At 39.5% G+C, this 11,328-nt stretch overlaps 1 protein-coding gene across 1 annotated transcript; it reads right to left on the bottom strand.

The window, feature by feature from the left end:
• Window positions 1–3,187: 3,187 nt before the first annotated feature.
• LOC143332620 (uncharacterized) lies at window positions 3,188–9,947 on the bottom strand. The gene is made up of 2 exons (XM_076750264.1): window positions 9,840–9,947; window positions 3,188–9,569 (listed from the first exon to the last, which is right to left on the bottom strand). The coding sequence occupies exons 1-2, from the start codon at window positions 9,903–9,905 to the stop codon at window positions 9,207–9,209; spliced, it is 429 nt and encodes a 142-aa protein (XP_076606379.1). The 5' UTR covers window positions 9,906–9,947; the 3' UTR covers window positions 3,188–9,206.
• Window positions 9,948–11,328: the final 1,381 nt, after the last annotated feature.

Genomic DNA, 11,328 nt, shown 5'->3' with positions numbered 1-11,328 from the left:
ATCAATTGATTATTTTTTTTTTTTTAATCAAATTTGTGTAGAATGTCATTTTTGTTTGTCTGCCGGGAAATAATTTTTCAGTTAGGCAGTTTCTTATGAAGTTACTGTTACATTATTTTGTCCAGGATTAAAATCCCCTGTACTGACAGTGGGGCCAATATGTTTTTCGTTAGAAACATAAATTCTTGAGGAAGTGCTTTGTGTAAATTAATTAAGTCTGATTTTGAAGGGTTGAATCTATGTTTAGTGCAAAATTGTTGATAATCCAAGAGATTACCACTGGCGTACGTTAATTCAACTATAGACCATATATTTCTCCCATACCAATCCTGATAAAATAAAGACTTATTTTGGTATAATACATATCTATTATCCCAAAGCATAGTGGTATGGGGTGAAAAATTATGCACATATAACGTTTTCCAATATAATAGAATTTGTTTATGGAACTCTGATAATGATATAGTTAGTTAATCGATATTAAAGTCCGCCATGAGAAGACATTTCAATCCTCCAATCTTATTAAGTAGGGAGTTTGGGATACAGTACCAAAATGAGTTGCTATGTTTGATCCAAGATTGCAGCCAGTTAATTTTTAAAGTTCCATTAAGGCAATCAAAGTCAATAACTTTTAGGCCACCATCCTTAATTTCTTTAACCATATTGCTTTTTTTCATATAGTGTGGTTTGTTTCTCCAAATAAAGTTTAGGTTGATTTGGTTAATAGATTTTATCAGTTTATTTGGAATGGCATTAGAGTAAGCTGGGTAAATACACCTTGATAGACATTCCATCTTGGTTAGGTAAATTCGGCTGAGTATTGAAAGATCTCTTTGGAGCCATGAATTTATTTTGGCTTTGCTTTTTATTTTGTTTTCGACATTCAAGGATTGACTCTGTTTTTGGTCTTTTGTAAGGTAAATACCCAAGTATTTGATTTCTGACTTGATAGGGATATTACGGACGTCTTTTAGTGGTGTATCAGGAATTGCAAGTAGTTCACATTTGTTTAAGTTCAAAGTTAACCCGGAAGCTTGGGAGAATTTTTTAATTTTTTCAATAGTTATTAGAATCTGATGTCTGTCTTTAAGGAATATTGTTGTGTCATCTGCTAGTTGGCTGATGACAATATCGGTACCCAATACATTAAAGTTCTTAATGTCATTACAATTTTTAATGTAGATTGCCAACATTTCTGTGACTAAAATGAATAAATATGGTGAAATAGGACAACCCTGTGGAATCCCTACATAAACATTAAAAGTGGGGGTGGTGCCATGATACAGACCACCAACTACTGACTCCAAAACCTAATTGTTGAAGAACTTGGAAGATAAATGAGTGCTCTACAGAGTCAAATGCTTTATAGAAATCTAAAAAGAAAAGAAAACCATCATCTGATTGATCAATTTGATCTCTATATTCAAGGATGTCCATTACCTGCCTTATATTATTGTGGATTGATCTTGCTTTTAAGAAACCAGACTGAAATCCCTGTCTGAAGACAAATGGTGAAAATGTAGGTTAGTTTATAATCAGAGTTTCTAAGAGTAACAGGCCTTCTGTTTTCAATAAATCTGGGGTCTTTGCCAGGTTTAGGGATTGAAATCATAAGCCCATGTCTCATTGTGGGTGGAAGAGTACAGGTTTCAAATGTTTCCAGAAAAACTTGATGTAGCAGTTCTTTTTTATCTTTCCAAAAATGTCTGTAAAAGTCTCCTGTGGGGGCATCTGAGCCAATCACTCTGTCTAGTTCAGCCATTGTTGTTTCTTTATCACAGCTATCTTCAATTTTGGGAATATATTTTTCTATATCCTTTAAGAATGTGTGGCAGTCTTCATTAGAAAATTTACAACTGTAAAGTTGTTTATAGAATTTAAAGGTTTCTGAGGAGATTACTGTTGGATCTGTGATTTCTATATTATCAACCATCAAGGAAATGATGTTATTTTTCCCTCGTCTTCTTTTTTCAAGGCCACAAAAGTATGCTGAGTTTTTTCCCCCCTCCTCTATCCATTTAGCCCTTGATCTAATAAAGGCCCCTTGTGCTCTTGGAATATATATTTCATCTAATTTAGCTTGAATATTTAGAATTTTCTGTTTGTCATCTTCAGTAGGGTTGAGTTTATTGCAGGGTTAGGGGTGCACATTTAATTGTTTGATAATGTCTAGTTCCTTCTTCTCAAAATCTTTTTTTTATTTTTTTTACTGAATGAAATAGTAAATTGGCGTATTTTATATTTTAGAAATTCCCATTTTTTGATAGGTGTTGATAATTCTTCTGAGTTTAGAATTTCTATAATTAGTGATTTAACCTTTTGACAGTAATCATCATTCTTAATTAGGCTAGCGTTAAACTTCCAGTATTTGTTTGAATAAGTTCTCCTGTTGTTTGGTTTCACGTGTAGAGAGATAACACTGTGATCAGTTAGTGGAGCAGCAGAGATATCAGAGCTGAGGTCATAGCATAGCAAGTGGTTTGCAATTAACCAGTGGTCAATTCTGGATTTATAATTGGAGTTGAACCATGAGAATTGAAATATTCCTGGATTTAAATGTCTCCAAGCATCAGTTAGGCTTTGGTCATTGCAAAAGTTAGTAAAAGTGTTGCTTGGATGACTTGCAGAGAATCTGGAAGGAAATTTATCATAAAATTCATCATGGACTAGATTAAGATCACCACCAATTATAACATTATCAGTTGAGTGTATTGATTTAATGTTATCTAAATGTAAGCCAATTTGTACAAATAGGTTTTTGTTTTCAGTGCTCCCGTTGTAACCATAAATGTTGATTAAAATGAATTTGAAATCATCAAGGGTCATGATAAGTATCAGCTAGTGACCATTATCATCTGCCATATGAGAAATAACCTGAGCCTTAAAGTTTTTCAGGAGGGTGGCGACCCCTGCTGATCTTGAAGTACCGTGGCTGAAATAAACTTCATCTCCCCATTGTTTAGACCAGAATGTGACATCTTCAACTTTGGAATGAGTTTCTTGCAGAAAAACTATATTAACATATAACACAAAACAAACAAAGATTGAGATGAGTTATCTGAACTGTTTTAGAACAAGAATAAAGTGTTATCTAAAGAAACAGAACCTTTATAGTAGCAAAACCCTGAGTACATTAATTGCTTATCAAAACTCGCTTGCAGTATTAGGTAGCCCGAGTTATTGTGACTGTAGCGGCGAACAGCTGTTTCGTCAGCTGATGCGCGAGCCCGCAACCGCGGCGGCCTTGCGGCACGCATGACAACCAGCCAAACCCCATTTGTAAATATTGTATTTTTATTATAGAGTATTTGGTAGAGCACGTCTGCACCCGTATTCACCTAGGTAGCCCCAGATAAGTTTTATATATAATTCGGTATAGTTCGGCCAGCTAGTTTGCACAATCAAAGTAGTTTATTTATGTTTATGCATAATTACAGCAGTGAGTGCGTCCGGCTCATCAGCTGAGGTGCGAGCACGTTAATTACTCAGCTGTGTCAAGTCAAGCAGAACAGAGACGCCACTGCAGAGCAGAGGAGTTTGGTTTCCCCACAGAGCGTGTAAAAAGTACCAACAAAGAGCTGAACGGACCGCCGGTAAGAACGCTTTTTATTTTTATTTGTGGATGCGAGGTACCTGAAATGTGGGTGAAGTTGTTTGTAGCGCCCGGTGCTTTGTTGGCTGGTGAGGAAGAGTTGTTGTAACTTGTTTGGTCAGATAAATATTGCAGCGGTCTGCTTAATCCCAATTTAAAGTGTTTGATGTGCAGACATAACTGTGCTGGATTATTGGCTGCTAGTGTGGGCATAGGATAAACGGGGAAATTGTTGGTTGATTAGTTATTTATTAATTTGTATGTTGGGTCTAGTAAAGTGCTTAATTCATTGTTTCCATGGTTAAAAAAATGTATTTTATATATTTTGATGCATTTACATTGAAATAATTCACTTAAGTCTGTTTTAACTTAAAGGGAAAAGGTTAATCTATTTTCATGCACTTGGTTAATGGTTAATGTGAAAGGGTTTTGATAATTGATAATTATTAATTGGTATATTAATTATAATTATGGGTTTGATAATTATTTGATTTGTTAGAACCTGGTTTTACAAAATGGTAATCATGTGGTGTTTTGTCTTTTAAGGTTTTTCACCTGCTGTGGGAAAAAGGTTGTTAAAAGAAAAAAAAAAGAAACTGTTTTCCTTCTTCTGCACTATTTTGGGCAAAAACTAAAGAAAAAATAAAAAGGAAACAAAAGGAACAACGGCCCTATTCTTTGAGTGAATTCCAGCTTTTAATGTTCAGCGTTGGTACACCCCTTCAAGTGTGGGGTTAATACAGCAAGCAAGCAAAACACTTGACAGTGACTATGGTGTAACTCTCTGTCCATTAATGAAAGCATGGGGGCCTCGAAACATAGTCTTAAGTCCTGCCTTCCTCACTTGTTCAATTTTTGGCCAAACAGCTCTTCGTGCCTCTCTGTCAGCTTTGGTGAGATCTTCTGCAAAGCGAATGTTGAGCTCCCTGCAGACGGGGTATTGTTTGGTGGTATGCCAGAGTTCATCCCTGAAGTGCCTTCCAGTGAATTGCATGATGATCTGGTGAGGACGGTTGGCGATGTTTGGTCCTAGACGATGAACAGAGTCTAGGATGAAGTCCATGTTCTTCTTCCAGTGTGGAGCGATCTTTCCGATGATGTCCTTGATGAACTGACGTGTGTTTTCTTCCTTTTCCTCCTTTAGGCCATTTAATCTTAAGTTCCATCTCCTTTTGTATCACTCCACCTCTGCAGTCCTCTTTTCCAGCTCTGTGTTTTTCTCCCTGAGTTGTTTCACTTCTGTTTCCAATTCTTTGTTTTTTTTTCCTTGCAGTCTTTGATTTCAGCTGAATTAAATTCAACTGCTTTTGCGATGTTGGCCATGGTGAGTGTGTTTTTGTTTTAGTTCTATTTTGAAGTCCTCCATCATGTTTTGAAGTGTCCCAATCGCCGCTAGGGTAGCAGCTATTGAGGCATTTTCACCCTCAACTTCTACAGTCGTGTTCCTCTTTGTTTTTTCTGTAGAACTGATGGTTTGGAAGGCGATGTTAAAGTGTTTTTTACGCCTTTGGTGTTTGTTTCCATATTCTCTGGACCACAGTAGTCGTGTTGTAGGAGAGCCCTAGCTTTAGCATTAGCGCTAGCTTTATTCTCTGGACCACGGTAGTCATTTTGTAAGAGCCTCTGCTTTAGCATTAGCGCTAGCTTTAGCCATGTTGTTACAAATTGTCCGGGATTACTTACAGGGTGCTGAACGACTCTGACTTGACTTCAGTAGGTTTTACAACCAGCAGAGAGAAGTTTTGGTGAGTTTAGAGTCTGTATTATTCGATTTACAAGGTTTGCTACTGTTTGCTGTTTACAGTGTGACTGCTCCCTCGCCATCTTACCCGGAACCCCCAGCCATGTTAAGAGCTATTCGAATTCTCTCCCTCTTTTTTTCTCCCAAACTTAATTTACATCAAAATGTACAAGTAACTTATAACTTCATACAGACAACAATATATATTAGGAAGATACAAGGTAGAATTTTGGGGACATTACATAGACTTACATTCATGTCCTGGACACTTACCCTTATTTTCAGTGTATTTTCTTTTCAATGATGGGGCTGCAGCTGTGAGACTGCCACTCTTATCTCATTTTCAATGTCCAGCTTTGACCTGTATTTTGTCCTTATTGAGGCAACTGCAGAAATCTCACACAAGTAGTATGTGACGAAAGAAAGGAGTGCGGCCAGATCTCTCCTGCCTAGCAATGGGCGGTCCTTTTCCACTCCAATCCAAAATGCAGTGTCTGGGACTTAAACTGCTGCCTCATTGTTGAATCAGATGTGACATCAGTGAACTGTTCCTCTTCTGTAGTTCTGAAGTCAGCAGCTGGTGTTGCACTGAATGTGTCTCTGATCCAGTCATATTTTGCAGGATCCTGAACTAGGAAATACCTCTGGAAATGCTTTTAGGGCAGACAAAAGAGTTTTCATACATGGGATCACTGTGCTCTGCAGCTTCTTGATCTCGATGAAGTATTTCAGGTTCTCAAATGGGTCTGTATTCTCCTCTTTCATTCACTGCTCCCACATCTCCAGTTCTTTGTGAATGATGTGATTTTATCTGCCAGCTGTGGAAGGTGTGTGCTGCTGCCCTGCATCTGCAGATTTTGTTCATCAAATTTCTGAAACATGTCATTGAGGTATGCAAGTTTCATGAGGAAGTTATTGTTAAACCAATTGGCAAGTTACCCTCTTCCTTCAAGAAGATTCTGATCTCATCCCGCAGTTCAAACACCTTGGATAAAGCCTTCCCATCTGACAGTGCTTGGACCAATCACCCTATATATGCTTCCTTTGGGAAACATTATCAGATAAATTTTCATTGCTATGCAGATGATACACAACTACATTTATCACTGAAGCCAGAAGAAACTAATCAGTTAACTAAACTCCAAGCGTGTCATTAGAACATAAATATCTCGATCTGCAATTTTTTGCTACTAAATTCGAACAAACTGAAGTTATAGTACTTGGCCCTGAATCTGTCACTATCTGACAATACAGCAACTATGAATGACATTGTGCTGGCCTCCAGCCCCCCTATGAAGGATCTTGGGGTCACGTGGGAGTTAAGAATCTGGGAGTGATCAGGATATGTTAATTCTCTAATTCGAAATTCTTATGATTAGAGACAGAATTCATCAGCTCCTGCTGTCAACAGGTACTGTTTTGTCTACAAATACAGAAACCATAGAAACTGTTATTAAACCTGTCACAGATTTAGACTGATTTTCACCTGTCGACCTTCACCAACTATTCACTAACAATTCTATTCACCTTATTGTAGCCCGTGGAATTAGACGCCACACAGGACACATTTACTTCAAGGGTTCTTTGAGCGCCACATTTATTTCTGACCACATTTGCAACAGGTCATTCTTTAACAGAGTGTCTCAACTTCTCAGTCCAGGGGAGCAAACAGCTCGTTTGTGGCTGACTTATAATGAAAATGAATAGAAAAAAAGAAATAATAAAAAAATAAATAAATAAATAAAATACAGCAGTGGACTGGCTAATTACAGAAAATATGAAATAGCATCTGTTAAATACATATTTTACACCATAAACCACAACTGCAAATGCACAAAATTAACCAAGAAATGTACAACATATTTTTCATAGGACACTTACATTCCAACAAGCTTCACTAAACACACGTGGGACTTCCCGGCAATTGCACTACTCCACACACGGTCAACTACCTTAAAACAGAGTTAAAACAATCATGTAAACCCTGTACATTTCTCTAGTAACAAAGTGAAATCACATAGTGCGGCTTTGTGCGCGCCGAAATTACCATGTACTCGAGAACACCGCGGTCAACAACCAGCCTTCAAAATGCCAGGACACAAACTCCAGTAGTGCCTAAATCAAACCATCTTGTTAAAATATCAACATATATTGTCTTTTCACATGTTTGTACATGGATATTTTACAAGATATATGTCTATTTACCTACTACTTTACACGACGGGACTGTCCACTCTGCACATCTCCGGGTTGTCCGCACGTAAAACAGGAAACAAAACTCTGGCACACATGCGGGGTAACAATAATATTACCACCTACTACCGCCTTGTGGCCAAAGTTGGCAATAACAAGTGAGCCTGTGCCAGTGCACTTGCAATCTGTTGTTACTCACTTTTAAAGGACATTACACCAAAAGGAAAACAACAAAGAACACATGTGCTAACACTAAATTAAGGAGGGGAATTGTATCAACCCTAAAAGGAGAATAATACTGGATTTACCACCCGGTTACATTATATATCCTCCTGAGAACCGAGGAAAAAAAGTATCTTTCAATTTATTTATTTATTTATTTATTTGATTTCTGGCCTCTTTGGAGCTAAAACAACAACTCACAATTTAGAATTTTGTAAAAATATTTTTAGTTTAGATTTTACAGCATGTCCACTGTAGTGGACTAACAGAATGATTTTACCATAACACAACAAAATCATAACAGGCTGAAAAGCAAGCAATAATGTCAATCCATTTCTTAAATGAAACAGAACATTTGGCCTTTCTCTTTTGTTGAACTACTGAAAAAAATTGACATTATTAAACATTCATAACATTGCTATTATTTTTCCAAACAAAAAGTTTAACTGAACTCTGACTACAATTTTATGATTCCTGACATGTTCATCAACAAGAACATATATGATTACCATAGTTAAAAAAAAACAAACAATATCTTAACAATATTTGACTTATCTTTTCTTTTTAACTGGCATTTGCGTTTTGCTGCAGTCTCCACTTTGTCTCAGCATGAAAACAAAGTTCCCCTCATCTCACCCAAACACATGAGATATCATTGGAAAGGCCAGGATGTCCTCTACTGAGCACACCAGGACTTAGTTGGGTAGCTCAAATGAGTCAAAAGACATAGACCAAAACCAAATGTCCACTACAGAGGACACAAATGAATAGGCTGGGTCTCAGGAGGACATGCTTCTTTTAGGGAACATTATCAGGCAGCATAAATTTTCATCGCTATGCAGATGATACCCAGCTATATTTATCAATGAAGCCAGAAGAAACAGTTAACTAGACTACAAGTGTGTCTTCAGGGCATAAAGACCTGGATGGACGTGGATCGAATAATGAGACGATGGCGCCGCCGACGGCTGCCTCGGTATGTAGGTGTGCGTTGTTTTGTTTTGTTTTGTGTTTTAAACCTGTTTTTTGTGACGGTACCTGGAGCTCTTTCACCAGAGAAGAGCTCATGAACATCAGGGGAGCAACACCAGAGGATTTATTCCCTCAATTTCTGCTCCCAACAGTGGAAATTTTGGACATCCTGGTCAAAGGTGCGCTGACTTTTGCTCACGCAGTGAAACGCCGGAGGAGAGGAAAGCAGGCCGGCGCGTTCGTGCGCCTTCGCCAGCACGGATTACACACGCCGTTACCGGGAATATTTCTCTCTAACGTGTTCACTGGGGGTAATTGCAACTACTGTTGGGTAAAAACAGGCACTTTTCTTCATCTGCAGTTTTGTGCTTCATCGAGACGTGGCTCTGTGGATTAATACCGGACTCAAGGACCACAGGACTTGATGACTTCAGACTTATCACCCTGACCTCTGTGGTCATGAAGTCCTTTGAGCGCCTTGTGCTCTCACACCTCAAGGACATCACCGACCCTCTCCTGGACCCCCTGCAGTTTGCCTACATAGCCAACAGGTCTGTAGACGATGCAGTCAACTTGGCCCTCCACTTCATCCTCCAGCACCTGGACTCTGCAGGAACCTATGCTAGGATCCTGTTTGTGGATTTCAGGTCTGCCTTCAACACCATCACCCCAACTCTGCTTCAGTAGAAGCTCTCCCAGCTGAGCGTGCCTGACTCCACTTGCAGGTGGATTACAGACTTCCTGTCTGACAGGAAACAGTGCGTGAAGTTGGGGAAACACGTCTCCGACGCAAAGACCATCAGCACTGGATCCCCCCAGGGCTGTGTTCTTTCTCCTCTGCTCTTCTCCCTGTACACAAACAGAGATGGTTGTGGACAACAGGAAGAACTCAGCCTCACCTGCCCCCATCACCCTCCGTGACTCCACTATTGACACTGTGGAGTCTTTCCACTTCCTGGGAACTATCATCTCCCAGGACTTCAAGTGGGAGCCGAACATCAGCTCCCTCATCAAGAAAGCACAGCAGAGGATGTACTTCCTACGGCAGCTGAAGAAATTCAGTCTGCCAAAGACAATGATGGTGCACTTCTACACAGCCATCATTGAGTCCAGCCTCACCTCCTCCATCACCATCTGGTACACTGCTGCCACCACCAAGGACAAGGGCAGACTGCAGCGTGTCATTCGGTCTGCGGAGAAGGTGATTGGCTGTAATCTCCCGTCTCTCCAGGACCTGTACACCTTCAGGACCCTGAGGCGTGCAGAAAAGATTGTGGCTGATCCCTCTCATCCCGGACACAAACTCTTTGAGACACTCCCCTCTGGCAGGAGGCTGCGGTCCATCAGGACCAAAACCTCTCGGCACAAGAACAGTTTTTTCCCGTCTGCTGTCAGCCTTATCAACAAGGCCCGGAACCCCCACGACACTCTTCACACTCCACCTCTGCCTCATCTTGTCACACTGACATACACAACTCTATGCGTTACATTAACGCTCAGCTTGGACTTCTTTCTGAAAAAAAAAAAAAAAAACCAGACTGTGTTTCCGGAAAAAACAAACAAACAAACAAACAAACAAAACAGACTTGTCTATATATATTTATATTGTTATATTTTTTACTTCTTAAATTTAATAGCTCATTTTTAGTAGATGTGTCATACACCAACTTCACCACAACAAATTCCTTGTATGTGTAAAATTGTACTTGGCAATAAAGCTTTTTCTGATTCTGATTCTGATGACCTCCATTTTTCTGATGCTAAACTCGGACAAAACTGAAGTTATAGTACTAGGCCCTAAAGACCTTATAAATTCACTTTCTGATAACATAGCAGTTATGGATGACATTGCGCTGGCCTCCAGCGCCACTGTAAAGAATCTGGGAGTTATCTTTGATCATGACATGTCCTTTCACTCCCATGTAAAACAAATTTCAACCTACATAACATTGGCACAGGCACATCTTGTGTCAAAACAATGCAGAAAAACTGGTCCATGCATTTGTTATATTCAGGCTGGATTATTGCAATTCCTTACTATCAGGCTGCCCAAATTCATTGCTAAATACTGTCCAGCTGATCCAGAATGCTGCAGCACATGTTCAGACAAAAATGGCATAGAATCTTTCCTTCTGATGAAGAATATTATTAGGGCTAGATCAGGCATTCCTTGGACCAGCCCTGCTGCTTTCGGATTAAACTGTCGGGGGACTTCCAATGATACACTTAGCTCCCCTGTTCTTCTCTCCCTCTCCCTCTCCCTCTCCCTCTCCGTCTGTATGCTTTCATGTCCTGCCAAGCCATGTTACTAACTTGGCTTCCTCCCTGGAGTGTTTGTGCTGTCTCGTCTCACAGGTTCCCATGGATGGAGGTTGAACCTGGACTGTGGATTACAGCTTCATCTCCTGCCATGGTCTTGCCTGACATTCACAGCAAGTGCTACTACTATGAGTTATACTTCTGTTAGGATCTGGACTATTTAGTTTGTTAGTTCCTGTTTTTATTTTGGAAGAGCCAGTCTGCGTCACCGCCAGCGTCGAAGGCATACATACACGGGTTAGTGTAAACGAAAAGTTTTCTGAAAATGGACATGTGTGTACGCTGTTAT

This window comes from Chaetodon auriga, chromosome 15, assembly GCF_051107435.1.
Source record: "Chaetodon auriga isolate fChaAug3 chromosome 15, fChaAug3.hap1, whole genome shotgun sequence".
Taxonomy (NCBI): Eukaryota; Metazoa; Chordata; class Actinopteri; order Chaetodontiformes; family Chaetodontidae; genus Chaetodon; species Chaetodon auriga.
This window is presented reverse-complemented; position numbering and strand designations above follow the sequence as displayed.